This window comes from Anopheles aquasalis, chromosome 3, assembly GCF_943734665.1.
Source record: "Anopheles aquasalis chromosome 3, idAnoAquaMG_Q_19, whole genome shotgun sequence".
NCBI classification, from domain to species: Eukaryota; Metazoa; Arthropoda; class Insecta; order Diptera; family Culicidae; genus Anopheles; species Anopheles aquasalis.
In genome coordinates this window covers 34510096-34526303 of record NC_064878.1, presented here as the reverse complement: position 1 = coordinate 34526303, position 16208 = coordinate 34510096, and the positions used below count along the sequence as shown (strand labels likewise).

Here is a 16208-nt window from a genome sequence, read left to right as displayed (position 1 = left end):
TTTTATTGGATTTTGTTGTGATTTTTAAACAAAATCACGTTATTAATACTCTTAAATTAGTTCTAGTACACTATTTTTGGTATAAAACTGATAAAAACAGCGGAACAATAACTTTACTATGCAATACACATAAGTGGGGTACCCGGATACCCGGGTGCCCAACGAAGATGTAAACGCCGGGTGCCCAACCGAGGGTTAACGGACGTTTTAGCTTAACTTCAATCAATATTCTGAAAAATGAAACAAACGCAATATATCGAAACTTTTGAATTGCTTGGATGCTCAATACTCAGCCGAAAAAAAGCACAGATGCTGCTTTTATATAAAAGCAATTATTCGTAATATTACGAAATTTGTCACCTAAATCTGCCGCGTTTGGTCGATATCCAGTAGTTTTGTTTACTTTTCCACAATAGCTTAAACCTGCTGTTACCTTCGGACCATTTGGTCCATTTTTTGCTGTTTTTTTTGTTATATCTTCAAAACTAAAATCCGATCGTCCTGAAAAATTGAATATGGTATTATTTTCAGCAAATAAGCATAAATATATATTTAAGTTATAAAAAGTATGAATTTTCCGAAAAAAACAAAAACTCACTAATTTGACCCTCGTGGACCATCTGTTCCATAGTACGTTTTCCTCATAATATAGCTATTGATTGGAATTCAGTAGCTATTGGTTGGAAGTTTCCAGTGATTCATGTGATCTATAACATTTCTCTATTATTTCTGCACACAAATACACCACATACGGTTCATTTCATATTGGATTATCTTTTACAGCACCGGCACTGACCACGCTTTAGGGTAGTTGAAGGTGCTCGATGTCGATGAAAGTGATGAGCTGGGCGAGATTGTCTGCTTGAAAAGAGCTGGTGAAGGTGATGATCGAATGATTGTCAATAATTCATCTGATAAAGCTGAAGTGTCGGTGATCGTTACTTCAAACCTTATTTAGCCGGTGTGGATGGCATATACTGCCGAAAAGAACACCCTCCTCTGAATGCCGCTAGATGCTTGTCAATTATTACATTTCTATGGCAATTTTAGCATATGTAGAACACATTTTCATTGCATTTGTAGAAGAACTTCTATCTCTCAATCCAACAATCTCGAATCGGAGTAATTTTATCGGTGTTACGGTTTTGTCCTCGTCTATCGACATCATGAAAACGTAATGCTCTTCCAATCTTTTGAAATCTCACTTGCGACATAATAGCACGAAACAATAAGCCAAATAAAGGATCAAACGAAACAAGCACATCTTTATTCTTTACTTTGTGAAAAATAATATAATTAAATAAATTTTCAAAAGACCACAAGAATGAAGCATACCGAACACTAGCAAGAATGAGTATTCCAATGTGTGTTAGTAAGGCTGCCGAATCAATATTCTGCTACCTGTCACAATATTTAGGACATTTTTGTTGGTATTTGCGATCACAATCTCTTCAATTGTCGATGGAAAAAATAATAAAAAGCAGATTTCATATCGCAACATCAAATGGACGAAGCAAATCGGGTTGTTCCTGACCGTGTTGTGATTATATTAGGTGTATGCATTCAATGATGCCGATTTTTGTACTAAATTTAATCGGTTTTTTCTCAATAAATCTCAACAATCTCCTTATTAAACATTTTTCCCATTGCTAGCCACCACTTTTTACCATATTTTGGGCAATTTTCGAATTTCATGTCGAAAGAAATGCTCATCTTTTGAAGCAGTTTAGGCAACTACCCTTTTTTCAATACTTTCGTAAAGAATGAGGTGTTGTGCTTCCCAACATTTTTACATTCGGAGAGTAACATTTTGTATTCGACGTGTTAAAAAAAGTTTCCATCGGTTTTACAGTATGCGGACAAGCGTTAACATGTAGAAAAAAATGTTTATAAAGTCACTTTTCCCAATTTCCCCGTTTTTTAGGTCAGAGCTTGCTTCAAATGGATCAATTATTGATGATAACGTTCTCTATCAACAATTTCATGAGTTTCTGGAAGTTCATAGTACACGACACACGTGAAAACTGGATTTTCTGGATTGTTTTGGTGTACCCGAATGTTCTGTGTCTTTAACGACAAAATCTCCGCTTCTAAACCTTTGAAGCTAGCTTTCACTTTTTTTGTATCGTAACATGTTCAAAATAAGCTTAAACCAACACATGATCATTTTCAGCAGCCGTTTTCTTGAAATGAAAAAAGGTTTTTAAAAATCCACGCAAAATGAACTTTTCAGGCACCAAACTTGACCTTTTCAACTGGAGAAAAAACTATGTTGTAGTCAATATTATGAGCCGTAACTTATTGCGTTTTAAAGGTGTTTAGTTATACTTTAAAACGACATAACAAATGAGGCTCTACAGCTTCCACAAATAAAATGGCGTCATGTATAAGCAAATCGGCATCTTTCAATGCATACACCTAATATATTGATGTTGTGAACCGATGAGCTCGAGGAACAGTTTATCGCTCCAAAGGAATCTTCCATGTAAAGAATAACGGATCCGTCTATCTCTATTGATTTTGGTGATTTTCATTAGATCTGTCATTGAAACACTCAATTTCGTCACCCGAATCACATACAGTTTCACTTTTTTTTTAATTTTCTGGGTGTATGAATATAAGGCAGAATTCATCATTTTCATCCAGTAAATTGCTGTCTAAATCGTTTGAATCACACATCACGACAAATGTGTACGTCTAAGCACTAGAATGAAATAACATAGACTGAATAATGTCTCATTTTCTTACACAATGTCTTTTTTTGTGTCCAAATTCGTTTGTGTGAGTTGGATTCTATGTATTCAATATCTTTTGCTTATAAACGCAAAACATTCCAAAATCAATCGTTTACATAGCCATTTCCATAGAAAATACACCATGGTCCACGAGGGTAAAATTAGTGAGTTTTTTTAGGGCAACAGCAGTGTTAAACATTTGCAAGCGAAGACTACAAATTGATATTGATATAAAAAATAACATAATCAAGGCAGTATGAAGATACATGACATAATATGTCATGGGGCCTTGGTCATGGTCATGTCATAAACATGGGTTAATATGTTCCAACCACGGTTTGATCAGAACCATTGCGAACGCAAAAGGCCCAGCATTAAAGAATGAACGGTAAAAATTTGAGCTTTTTTCTGTTTTCCACAAGTCCATAACATAAAAACCAATATCAATGTATAAGAAAGGGAGAGCTGGGTGGGAAACACTTTTAAAATTATATCCACAACTTCAATGTAGAAATTTATAACCCCCCCCCCCCTTTTTGAATAGCTTAATTTACGCTTTAAACTGTTGCCCTATCAAAAAGAGAGCTTTCATAGATCATCCGTGGGCAGATCGTTTACCTTTTTTTTCTCAGTAAACTATGCGGTTTTACACATATATAAGACACACATACACATTTATATAACACATATTTTCACGTACAGGTATTTTCAGGAATATATAAACAGCGATGCATATATATTTTTTAAATTTGATTGCTAATCAGGTCTGCAAAACTCGTTGTTTCATGCGTTCAGCGTTCAATAAACCCATTTTTATCACATAAATATTATCCATTCCGGTGGATAGAGTTGAGATAATAAAATGTACATCAATGAAATCTAATACGTTCGATAAAATACGCACTAATCCGAGTATGGCATACAGCAGATGAAGAACCAATCAATAGATAGATTGATGAAGAGTGTACTAAATCTACTGCTTAACAACATTAACTACATCACTCCTTCTCTTTCCAGTCGTTTTTCATAGCGTTCAATCGGTTTATTGGATTGGATTTGAACTCAAGGACGAATATGTGCCATTTTGAGAAAACACGCGGCCACTCGATATCATGCTGTTCTCATTTTGTTTAGGCGTCTTTGCAGCACCATAGGTGTGATCATTTACAGCAAATGGCAGAGCAACGCTCCTTGTTATCTTGTTGTTAGATCGCAAAGCACCCAACATGCGGATCGGCTTTTGTCACCTTACACTGCTACTCTGCAAGTAAATCTGTAAAACAAATCCAAATGTTAAGTGGAATCATAGTATGGGATACTAGCTAATTACCTCTCTAAGTATCACCCAATTTTGACTATCACTATAGACGTGCAGTCGAAGTTCTTTTAGTTTACCGATTTTAGAATCGATTGTGCCTTCTGCTATTCCATAGTTATTGAAGCTTCCTACTACTAGGAAACCATCTTTTGTTACATTGTAGGGTACTAGTTGACTGCCTGTTAAACCATTCGTATCAACCGGCAGGACTTCAACCGTGGTGTTGTAAAAACGATCCGACGGTTGTTCGAGATTTCCGCTTCGGAAAAGATATCTATTATTGTAAGAAAAGTTACAATAAAAGGATACATCATTTAGCTTAAAAACGATTTTTCTCCTGCAAAAGCTCACCTGCGTATGGTAGTTGGATGCTTGAAAAGGAACTCGATCAAATCACCTGGTTGAGGCATTAATCCCCAGAAGAAACTATCTCCGGTATAAGCCTTTTGCAACGTGTACGATTTGTAAGGTTGTATGCCACTACGCACCACAGCCGGTGGGTTACGATGAGGATAAAAGTTAGGAATTTTGCCGAACTGTTTATCCTTCAGCTTTTGCACTTTCCCTCGGAGCGACGATTGCATGCCTATATGCTGAAACAGGGATGGTTTATAATGTATCCACAGTTTTGCCATCTCCTGTTTACAGTTTTTCTGTAATCAATGCATGAGACAGTTAATTTAATATACGTTCGCTTAGTATGAAGCACTATACTAACCGCATCTTTTTCAACGCTGCACACTTTGGTATATATCATATGATATAAAAGCCAGTCAACGGGTTTTTCGTTAAAAAACATTTGGAAGAATGTGATTAACCAAGGCAGGTCGGCTGATTTGAACATTTTTCCTGAAATGCGAGCATAATCAAAGAGCATAATTAGAGTTATTATACACCGTGTCCAATATATTCTCATACAAATTCTTTCATTTTTATTTTCTTAATGGGTTGATTTTTTTCTATCATGAGAGTGTTTTTTTTAAGAGAAACTTATACTAATCAATTAAAAAATATGTTTCGGAATTACCTCCCTCCCACCCTTTTGTAAGAGCTTCAATCGCTTCAAAAGTCCAACGCACGTGGCACGAACGACTTTTATAGACATTACCTCCTATTTTTTTCGGATCGTTGCTTCAAACTGAATAAAAATAGACAATTTTTGTTTGTTTAGGTTCAATAATTGTATAAACAAACGATCCAAAGGGTTGAGATTTGGTGAAAATATGGTTAAATTGTCCCTGCATCACTTTTGAAACAAAAAATACTCCTCCAAGAGCCCTCCATCATGCCGGAACACATAATTTTCGTTCCCGCATTACCTTTCCACGATAGATTTCACTATTTTCTACATAAGATATCTTTTATAAGACGTTGGGTAAATTTATTCGCCTTTTTCGTTAAAAAATGGGGGTAATTTGCCGTGCGGGCAAATACCCCCCTAAACGATCACAATAGTCGCATTTTGAAAAGCTGGGGATGTTTTTTTTTTGTTATTTGTTACATCCTTAATGTTTCTGGACACAATCTATCGTTTTGAGCATCACAACTTTGCTCTGGAACAAATAGCTTTTCATCAGAGAACACAAGTCATGCCCAGCGTGACGCGATGCAAGAAGAGTTGCTATTTAATTTTTTTTTGTTGGTTAGCTTCCGAAATTCTGTGAACATTTTTCATAAGCATTACATTCTAGTTCCTATTTAAAAAAGTTATACGTAGTTCATATCAAAACTTTCAAATTTGTAACCATTTTTCGTATCGAACGTTGAGGATAACGTCGGATACGTTCCCGAACGGTCTTGATCACTTTTTCAGTACTAGCCGACCGCTTTCGCTACGATCTTTTTTTGTAATTTAAAGAGGAAGTCTTAAACTATCTTTTAATAGTTCGGTATACGAAATCGTGCTTGATTCCAAGACGCTTCAAGGTTTTGAAAATAGGGCTTAGACGCTCCCTATCCAACATCGTTTTTATAACACAAACACGGAATTGTTTCATGGTTACTAAAATAAGACCCCCAACATAAAACAGACCAATCCAACAGCCAAAATGTTACGTAAACACTACAATTTGAGAAAACAATATTGATATTTGAACTAGGTGCAGTGAACATACCAAAATCGTTCAACAAAAAAGTGTATGAGAATATATTGGACACGGTATACAAGCGATATTTGTAAAGCTCGCAGGGGGCTAAAGTTTTAGATGATAAAATATGGATGTACATACGTACCAATGAAACCTAGTTGACAAAAGTCCAGAACAAACCAAGAGCTGCTTTCCTTTTTGGCTGTTTTTTCCAACGCAAATTTTTTCATAATAGTAACGAAGCCTTTCTTGGTAAGTATGTCGTCTTCTAATTGCAGGTAGAAGGCACCTTTAGGGCGTGCGTAGGCCATGAGAAAAGCAAAATCAAGATTTTGTTTCGAGCGCCATCGCACTCTTTCTAAAGAATCATTTAACGTTTGTCGAAGATTATTCATGTTAGGATAATAAGAAATAGAGGGAGCAATAATTTCCAAGAATCCACTGTCTATGAAGCTTCCAAATCGGTGACGTATTCGTTGGGCCACCCCCTTTACATAAGCGAGGTCTGGCTCGCCAACGTAAACAACAATCATTGTATCATTCTGCTCGTCTTCATCCATGTTGGAAATGAGATTATCTATCGTTTCGACTATATACGATTGTTTGTCGCGTTTCACCGTCGGAATTCCGAGAACCATGCTGACACCTTGTCGTTTCTTGCTTTCAATGTAGCTCGGTTGCAGAGATGCAGAGTCGTCCAGAAGGTGCGGTAGAAAATGAAATGCCGTAGGCAATTTTAAACTTTCTATCGATCGTGCCGCAGTCGTAACATTACGAATGAGCGATCTAGAATCGGGACTTAAACCTTCAAGTATATCTAAATTCGCTGCTGAAGACACATTTGTTCTATATGTAGATCTGGTCGACATCATCGCACTGATACTTCCAACGGCTTGTAAGGAAACAAATCGAAGGTATTGCGATAAGATAGCCACATCCTCTTGTTTTGCGCGATACATTGATTCCAGATATTGCATGCGCATCTGAAACTCTGCCATACGTTGGGACATAGATTGTTCCGACGAGTAGTCAGTACCGATAACGACGATCAGAATGGTACATGGTATAAGCACAAAAATTATTCCGTAAAAACAGCCACGTCTGCGCATGTTTGAGAAATTTAGCCCCATGTTCATGATTTGCCGCTAGAAAAAGATATCTGGAAACAGAAAAACATTATTAGAAAAAAAAAATATTGATAAGCAAAGTTCGCTAGCTGCACATATATTTACTCAAAATTTAATCTATTAGTCGTTTGCTTGAAATCGGACGAGCCAATCACTACCGGATGGCGTTGTGCATGTTGATTAGAATAATTTAAGTTTCTGTGTAAATACATACTATTGTCTGGCAAATCTTATAGTTAAAATGTTTACAGTTTTAAATTATTCTGAATACATCTGAAACTATTGAACAGAGTGGGCAGATGAGCCCCTCCAAGATTTACGTCTTTGTAAATAAAACAGTTTGGTTCCATCAACAACACCCGATAGCTATTTTAAAGACTCAGTAGCCTAAAGAATTAACTAGCGTTTTCGGCCAGGAACCTGAAACCGGTAGTAGATGTGGCCCCATTTGAATGCGCAGATATTCAACTTTATTCCCTGAGAAACGACGTCATAAATTATGACTGGAAGTAGAATTTCATTCATTACACGGAATCACTTTGGTTGAGAGAAAATAGTATATCTTTACGTACCTTAAACTGCCGGAAGCCTTGGCCATTCGAACGAATATATGTGGCGGTCAATTTGCTCTTCAGATTCGTTTTTTGAAACTACCAGCATTTGGAGACCGAAACTAGAGTTAGAGTAATCTAAGAGGCTACCTAGATTCGGTATGTTTCCGTGCTGAGATTCTGTTCCGTACGAATAGGAGACCACGACTGTTCAACAGAAATTACTTTGTCGCACTCACCTTAACATATCGAAGAAGTAATTGATTTTTCCAATGTTAGGTTCTCAAAGCGCACTTAAAATTTTCATTTCTTCGTTTTTTAAAGATTTTATAGACCAATCGAAAACGACCCTCGCGACGATTAGAAAAATGAATGAAAAAATTGACAGATGCTGAAGCCTTCCCAATTGACCATAATTCGAGCAAATCCCAGTTAGCAATTTGAAGCGCTCGGCTTACCCCTCTGCCTGCGACGTAGCGGGATGAAGGCTGCGGCGGCTGAGAAAGAAGCCCCCTCTGCCTGCGACGCGGTCGAGGAAGAGGCGAGCGCGACGCTCACTATGAAACCGCTCGTAGGCAGCGGGGAAAAGAGCGGAAGAAACCGCGGGGGGAGGAGGTTTCGTGCGCGAGCTTGTGGAGCGCGGCTGCGGCGGAGGAAGGGCAGAATGGGAAGAGAAGAAGGGCGAACGAAAACGAACGCGAGCTTGTGGGTTTCAATTACGCGGAGCGGGAAGGGCGGCAAGGGTAGAAGGGCAATGCGAACGCGAGTGTGTTCAAGACGGACGGCAGCGCGAAAGGAAGAGGAATAGCAAAAAGAGACGGAGCAATCTCGAGCAAAATTCGGTTAAGTCCCGATCGCGGGCAGTCGGAAATTTTCTTAGTCCCGGGACGCACGCTCTACGCTGGCGGCAAAGTGCAAGTGCAGAAAAGTGTTACCAAGGTGTTGACGATAATCCACACGCAAGGTAAGCCAAGCTGGCGTTGTAAGGTGTACTGCAAAAGGGTTAAACACTTTTGGATTTTTCTCTTCCTTTTCTGCATGTACCCGAGCATTGTGATCAGCGTACGCGCACCCAACATCAGGCCGAGCAGGAAAGTTCTCGATCGCAGCCCGGATCACGCCACCACAACGACGCCTTCAAACAGTGAAGAGTACGACGCCACCACCACCAACAGCAACGCAGAAAAATGACGTCACAAAATGACGACGTCATATACGTGTGACGTCAGCAAAAAGAAATAGAAAAATAAACGCCACTGCCATATGGCGGTGGCTCATCGACCAATCGCAGCGTAGTTCATTTGTTTCACCAATCGCAGCGTAGTTCATCGAGAGCGCACGAGGGGGGGGGGGGGGGGTGCGTTCGGGTTCGGGTTTCACGAAAGTTGATTCTAAGTTGTATGCGGCCCCTTGATTCTGACTTCATACTGAATGGTCGATTACATGGATCTCGCCGTATGCCGAATCAAAAAGAATGAAGTTAGAATCATCTTCGAATCAACTTTTCCATAGTGAGAAAACCTTCTCACTGCAAACTGGGAAGCCGAGCGCTTCAAATTGCTAACTGGGACGTCGCAGGCAGAGGGGAAGCCGGAGCGCTTCTCACTGTTCGCTGGGTAGAGATCAAAATGACAAAACTTCTGTCCTGTCAAACATCGAAATCCAATATGGCAGCGACAAAAAGTCTATGACTTCACCTTGAACACTTGGTCATGTTTTTCACTTTTTTACAAAGTGCGAATTACTTTCACAAATTGCAACACTGTTTAGGCAATTAAAAGGAAAATTGAGGATTTTCATACGTGTTCCAGGTTGATATTCCTGCCTTCAATTGACCTCGTGCTGTGTGTTCTGTAGTAGAAGTATTCTGTAGCAAGAAGGGACCAAACGAAAACTTAAACATGCCATCCATGAAGCAAATTCCTCTCACATGCTCCGGTCATACAAGACCCGTTGTGCACTTAGATTTCAGTGGGCTCACAGACTGTGGTTACTTCTTGATATCAGCTTGTAAAGGTGAGTTTAACGTTGGAACCCTAAGTTTAGTAGCAGCGGATACAGAATCTTTCTACCGCCTTGGCTTCCCATTCTGCGTTCCTTTCCCCTTTGAACCCCACGTCAAGCAGTCCTTTTGCAGGGTGTCATTGAGAACTCAAGGTATTTCCGCAATGTTATGAAGAAGGGGGGAGTGGGAGTAAATATGGACCACCACGAGGACACATCTTGCAAAAGTGATCTGGGATCGGCGGTAGCTAGTGACGCGGAAAATGGTTAAATCAAACATCAAACGCTCGTGAAATTGATGTTGCTGCTTCCCAGGAGCGGTGTTTAAAATACGGAAGTATGCTGCTACAACCGGACTACCATCGACTACGCAGTATCCGCCTCAATCTTACTCATTGTTCAAGGCAATCACGACTCGATTGCAAGTGTAGCAATAGAAACTAGTTCCAGTATCGAAGTTCGTCTCTGTCCTGTGTGTTCTCCTGCCTCTTCCTTTCGTTATTCTCGGTATAAGACGTGTCCAAAACTGAGACTGAGAACCTTTTGTTGTCATAACCATCATTTTGCGAACGGGTTTCTCATAGAAATACCATATTCACTGCCATCAATGCGAATGCATCGATTATGGTATTCTGGTGCTGCTAGTATGTATAGCAGCACATCATGCAATTGATAATTGCGCGTGATGCGCTACTATACATACTACCTTTTGTCTTATTTCGCATAGCTTGATCCTTATTACGCCTGTCGTCGCCGTGATTGCGCAAAAACTTCAACATCAATATCAATAATAATATCTTAGTTTCACGCTGTTCACCTGGACCGAACTAACTCAGCTGTTGTTTACTAATTTCTTACCTTCCTCTTCTCTTCTCAGATGGTAAACCGATGCTGCGAATGGGTGACACGGGAGATTGGGTCGGTACGTTCGAGGGCCACAAGGGCGCCGTATGGGGTGTAGCGCTGAACGATCAAGCTACATTGGCCGCCTCAGGAGCGGCAGATTTTACAGGGAAAATCTGGAATGCTGTCACTGGCGAGGAAGTCCACAGTTTGCAGCACAATCACATCGTCAAAACGGTAGCTTTCAGTCGCGACAGCCAGTTCTTGGTTACGGGCAGTAACGAAAAAATAGTGCGAGTGTTCGATCTCAGCACAGAGGGAAATGCGTTGGAATCATTTACCGGGCATGCTGGTAGCGTAAAACGTGCGCTTTTTTGTCGCAATGAAAAATGTGTCATTAGCTGTGCTGATGACAAATCTATGCGACTTTGGGATCGCAGCTCTGGGCAGGAAGCTCATCGCGTCGAATTCACTACGAATCCGAATGGTCTCGAATTGTCCAAAGATGGCACAATTCTCACTGTAACCTATGGTACATGCATTGGGTTTTATGAAGCGGATACACTCCTGAAGCTGAAAGAGATTTCCATCCCCACGCGAGTGGCCTCCGCGAGTTTGCATCCCGAAAAGCAAATATTCGTTTGCGGTGGCGAGGACTTCAAAATGTACAAGTATGATTACATAACGGGCGATGAAATTGGTAAGTGTTATTTATGCAGTATTATTATGCGCCAAGTATATTTTGTTTACCTTTTGTTACGTTTTATTTTTAAGAATCCTTTAAAGGCCATTTTGGACCAGTTCATTCAGTAAGTTTTAGTCCAGACGGGGAGCTCTATGCTAGTGGTTCCGAAGATGGTACGTTGCGGTTGTGGCAAACAACAGTAGGCAAAACCTACGGATTGTGGAAATGTTCGGAACCAACCGATTTAAATAACTCCGCAACGGCTAGCTGCCCAACGACTGCTTCACCAGCATCCGCTACACCTGTTACTGCCAATTGAAGAAAACAAGAAAATATAATGATGACACGCAGGCAGTAGTTCTGGGAATATTTTCTAGACTAAATCATCCGAGAAGTGGAGGACTGCGAAATAAAACCATGCAAATTTTCAATTTTAGCTGCCCTCCAACATCATACCATAATCCTGGAAAAATATTCTTCCATTACCCAGAACTGTCAATGCGATGAGGTGTGGATCGTTGTCTATACTATTATTTATTTTTCGAAGAAATGTTTGGATTCAATGATTTTTTAATAAACAAAATGTAAAAAATAATCATATACTGCAAACTTTGAATATGCCTTTTTTCTTTAAGGGGGCTACGGTATTATTTTTTTTACATTTCTCCCTTAATGCTGAAGCGGGCGCCAGACGAAGCGTAAACTCAGAATGTAAAGCCAGGGATAGACGAAGCCAAAGTGTCTATAGGAAACAGGTGAAGTCATAGCACGAGTGAAAAAGGCCCCGGCTTCCACCGATAGCCGGTCACTGTCGGCTTAGACTATTGATCAAAGGACAAAAGGACGGAGACAATCGGAGTGTGATGGACAATCACATCAGCGCTACATGCTCAGTGCATCCAAAGGAGGGTGTTATCGCGTGTCCGACCAGAGTCCGGCGAAGGTGAAACCACTTCGCTTGTTCCGAACACGGAGCAGCAAGGAGGAGTGGGTTCTTCTGCCCGAATAAAGGCAGCTCCAGCGCGAACGTATATAAAAACGCTGGTTCGGCAGATCGTCTGCCAATCGCGAGGCGCATCCAAAGGAAGAGTGATAAGGGAAGAAAATCCGCTCCTATTCCTAGTTTGCCACCGTCGGAACAGGTGTCTTCTTTTGTAAGACGCATCAAGAGCGCATCGCCTCGTGAGCAAGGATGCATGGTTGGATGTCTCGAATGATGGTACACTGGCTTTGCCTGGCAGTGTTTGTGATCGACCTGCTGGTGCAGTGCGACATCAAGGATCCGTACGTCACCGTGGGCGTGGAGCGAAAGGCTACACTACAGGAGAACAGAGGAGCCTACAAACAGCAAGCTAAGGAATGGTAAGAATCCGAACAGCACTCTGTCTGGGTTCGTATTGATTGCTTGCCACAGGCGTGCTAGGACTTGAGCTAACTGTATCACACAGGCATCCGGACAAATCAAAACACCCTGAGGCGGAGCAGCGGTTCGTCGAGATCAAGCAGGCATACGAGCTACTTTCCGACTCGGAGCGTCGGAAGGTATACGCCGTACATAACGAACGAAGATGCAATCGTGAATAAGGAGCGGCCCGATTACACCACACGGCCGGTTCCAGGATCCGTTCGTACACTTTTATGATGCACATAACTTTAACTTCCACGACCAGGACATTAGCCTGTACCATCGGCTGTCGATCACCGCCAAGTACTAAGAGAGCGGCCAACTCGTTCACGAAGATGATCGACACCGTGCGCTCGAACCGTATGGTGTGACGTTCACCACGATCAATGCGGATCATGAGGAGCAGCTGGTACGCCGGACCGGTGTCCACTCACTACCGTGCATTTTCATGGTCCTCGACGGCTACAACTATATCCACCGCGAGAGCGTCTTTAATGCACAGCATCTGGTCGATTTCATCCGGCACCGTTGAGCATAAATCATCGCGATCAAATGATTTCAGCCAGATTTTTTGCATCTTTGTCGTCAGGATAATAATGTCGCAAAGCTATAACTGTTGTGCGAGATAACAATTCGGAGGCTCTGCGCACGTTTTGTTTCTCAAGCGATGACATATCAATATGAGATGTTGTTAGTTTAAAAACTGGAGTTAGTTCAGAAGAGTTCCTTTTGTTGATTAAGTCACGTAGTATTGCAGGTGATATGGTTTCACCTTTGTAAACAAATCCAGGATGTAGTAACCAGTTACGAATTAATTTTAATAAATGGGGTGCATCAGGCAAAACGTATACTCGTTTTTTAGTAATTGGATGGTTGAAAAAAGGTGTGCTATAAGGCACTGCCCCCAACTCCTTCCAGCAGCCAACATTTGAAGCTGCATTATCGCTGACAATTGCCGCAACGTTTATGTCTTTTCATGAAGTTTAATAATTATTTTATTAATTATTTCCTTCGACATTTTTGTGTTGAATGCAACAAACACAGGCTGTTTCCACTTGTCGAAAAGGCCGCGAGCCATGACAACGAGCATATAGTCGTGTGGACCCAAAACTTCATCCTCTGCCTGATCATATTCAATCATTTTACATACTTTCATTTCGTCGAAACTTAAAACGCATTCTCTAGCGTGTTTAGGAAAAGTTCGGATAAAGTGCCCTATCATGTCGATGACATCTTCTAATACACCTTGTCGAACGTTAAGATTCCTCGCATGGCGTTGTAATATTAATATTGTAAAATGTTGATAATGAAGGAAGTGGATAATTTAAATCAACCGCCAAATATCCTCGTTTGGAAATATCTTAACGTTAAGGTAGGAATACACGAAGCGTAAACTCTCGTATAAACTCAGAGTGTAATGCCAAAAAGATTATACTTATGTCAAAAAGATTATAGGCCCGCGGAGCGTAAATCCGAGTGTAAAAGCAAGCGTAAACTCAACACCAACATGAAGCGTAGCGTTATGATGAATTGAATGTTCTACAATCGCTAATTTACAGTAAAAACATCTTAAAATATATAAAAAGATGTTCAGAAATCAACTTATCTCGTCGATTTATGTTTTTTGTGGCCAGAAACACATGTAATTGATGTAATAGCATAGTGTAATTGCAGGTGCCCGAATGTAATTGCATTTGACGTTTCGGTATAAACTTTTATGCGATTATGCCTGCCACACGAAGCGTAAACTTTTTGGCATTACATTCTGAGTTTATACGACAGTTTACGCTTCATGTATCGCCGGCTTTAGAGCTGAGCTTATCTCTTTCAGCGTCCATTTGACCCGTTTTCTTTTCTTTAAAACAAGATCTACTTGATTGCTTGACAAAGTAGATTTGATTTTTTCTTTAATGACACCCACAATTTTCGTACGATCAGACATATTTTTCAGCTTTTGTTCCAGTTTTTTGAGTTTGTCTTTCGGATTTTCCTTTTCATCGTGACTTTTTTAACTTTGACTGTTGGTTTAGAATTACTTCGATCAGTTTCTGATTTTCTGATTTCAGGGTTTTTATAACTTCCTCAGCCTGATTCTGATTTGATTCCTCCTTGTTTTCTTGCTCCACCTGAATCAAGCTGGCTGAGTCAAGCACATTATCATCGGGGGTCGACTTATAGAGATCGTTTATTCTAAGTGTACGTTCTTCCTCTATTTGCTCCGTACTAAGGGGCAAGTTATTGTTACATTCTAGTATAGAAGGAACAGCTAAAAGAAACATTTTAATCTAAGATAAAAAGTCCAAATAAAGGTAAACAAGGTATCATACCTGTTGTCTGCAATAATCGCAAATTATGATAATTTTTAATCAGTGGAGATTGGTGTAATTGATAATCCTCAGTCTTAAAATGCTCCGAACATATAGCACCATTTTTAGACGGACGCCAATTTGCATCTATTCTACAAAATGTTGCCCATTGTCGGGTTAACTCCACATCTTGCGGAAAAGAATGAACCTTAACTTAACCGTGCAAAGCCTTTTGATATTATTAAGCCGGCGATACATGAAGCGTAAACTCTCGTATAAACTCAGAATGTAATGCCAAAAAGTTTAAGCCGGCGATACATGAAGCGTAAACTCAAGCGTAAATATAAAATTAATTTACACTTGAACATGTTTACATGACCGGGTTGAGACGCGTAATCCGAATTACACTGAACTTTTATCGACTTTTGTGAGAAAAATATAATACTTTTTCCGAATAAAAAGAGGTAAAACGGGTCGACTGCCCCCGTGAACTTTTTTATCGTTTATGTTTCATTTTCCCCGGCGAAATTCATTTTAATTAACGCCCAGCTTTAAACCCACCCTTATAAACGTCATGAAAACGATAAAATTCAAAAAGATGGAAAGAGAGCAAACTATGAACGAAAGAGAAAGAGCATACTTATCGATCAGCTGTTTCCTGTCAAACGTACGAAACGATACAAATGCAAGAACAGCAAGGCGCATGCGTAAGTCACTAGAGTGAAAGAGATAGTTATATTCCGCTATGCCGACCCGAGGAAACATGGCCGGTTTGTTGGTAAACAATACGACGCCATCTGGCGGTCGCTGTGATGGCCTCTGCAGATGGCGTTGATTTATTTGCCCCCCCCATTTGAATCGGCGGTTGGCTCGTGTGCCCAATGCACCATGGTTTCTCGCTCAGCGCTCAGCCATGTCGTCGCACACGGCTGGCCGTTTGCTAGCGCACTCGTGGCGCGTCCGCCGCTGGCCAGCTGGCTACCCTGCACCGATCGCTCCGCGACACCTAAGACATCTGGACAGCATTTTCAGGCTCCAGGTCATGGACATTGCCAGGTGCGGAGTTTGACTGGGGCGGTACATCTCCAAAACGATAACGGAGGTGTCCAAAGGTCAGCTCAGTGTGGACAGAAACCACACGCTGAGC

The 16208-nt window shown here is 40.6% G+C and overlaps 2 protein-coding genes and 1 pseudogene across 8 annotated transcripts; 2 read left to right on the top strand and 1 right to left on the bottom strand.

Moving 5' to 3' along the window:
• Nucleotides 1-3392: 3392 nt before the first annotated feature.
• On the bottom strand, nucleotides 3393-8178 carry LOC126575847 (alpha-1,3-mannosyl-glycoprotein 4-beta-N-acetylglucosaminyltransferase B). 6 transcript variants are annotated; one of them, XM_050236815.1, is made up of 7 exons: nucleotides 8058-8177; nucleotides 7840-7968; nucleotides 6286-7299; nucleotides 4772-4902; nucleotides 4405-4706; nucleotides 4066-4327; nucleotides 3393-4008 (listed from the first exon to the last, which is right to left on the bottom strand). In XM_050236815.1, exons 3-7 carry the CDS (start codon nucleotides 7274-7276, stop codon nucleotides 3979-3981), a joined length of 1716 nt encoding a protein of 571 aa, XP_050092772.1. In that variant the 5' UTR covers nucleotides 7277-7299; nucleotides 7840-7968; nucleotides 8058-8177; the 3' UTR covers nucleotides 3393-3978. The 6 variants fall into 6 exon arrangements, with proteins under 6 accessions (XP_050092772.1, XP_050092773.1, XP_050092774.1 ...); XM_050236816.1 differs by having other exon boundaries at nucleotides 7840-7917; nucleotides 8058-8168; XM_050236817.1 differs by lacking the exon at nucleotides 7840-7968 and having other exon boundaries at nucleotides 8058-8178.
• A 1355-nt stretch (nucleotides 8179-9533) lies between these two features.
• Nucleotides 9534-11945, top strand: LOC126575894 (serine-threonine kinase receptor-associated protein). Of its 2 annotated transcripts, none has more exons than XM_050236914.1 (3): nucleotides 9534-9834; nucleotides 10700-11365; nucleotides 11440-11945. In XM_050236914.1, the coding sequence occupies exons 1-3, from the start codon at nucleotides 9720-9722 to the stop codon at nucleotides 11667-11669; spliced, it is 1011 nt and encodes a 336-aa protein (XP_050092871.1). In that variant the 5' UTR covers nucleotides 9534-9719; the 3' UTR covers nucleotides 11670-11945. The 2 variants fall into 2 exon arrangements, with proteins under 2 accessions (XP_050092871.1, XP_050092872.1); XM_050236915.1 differs by lacking the exon at nucleotides 9534-9834 and adding an exon at nucleotides 10074-10329.
• Nucleotides 11946-11986: 41 nt separating this feature from the next.
• LOC126576598 (dnaJ homolog subfamily C member 16-like) lies at nucleotides 11987-13287 on the top strand (annotated as a pseudogene).
• Nucleotides 13288-16208: the final 2921 nt, after the last annotated feature.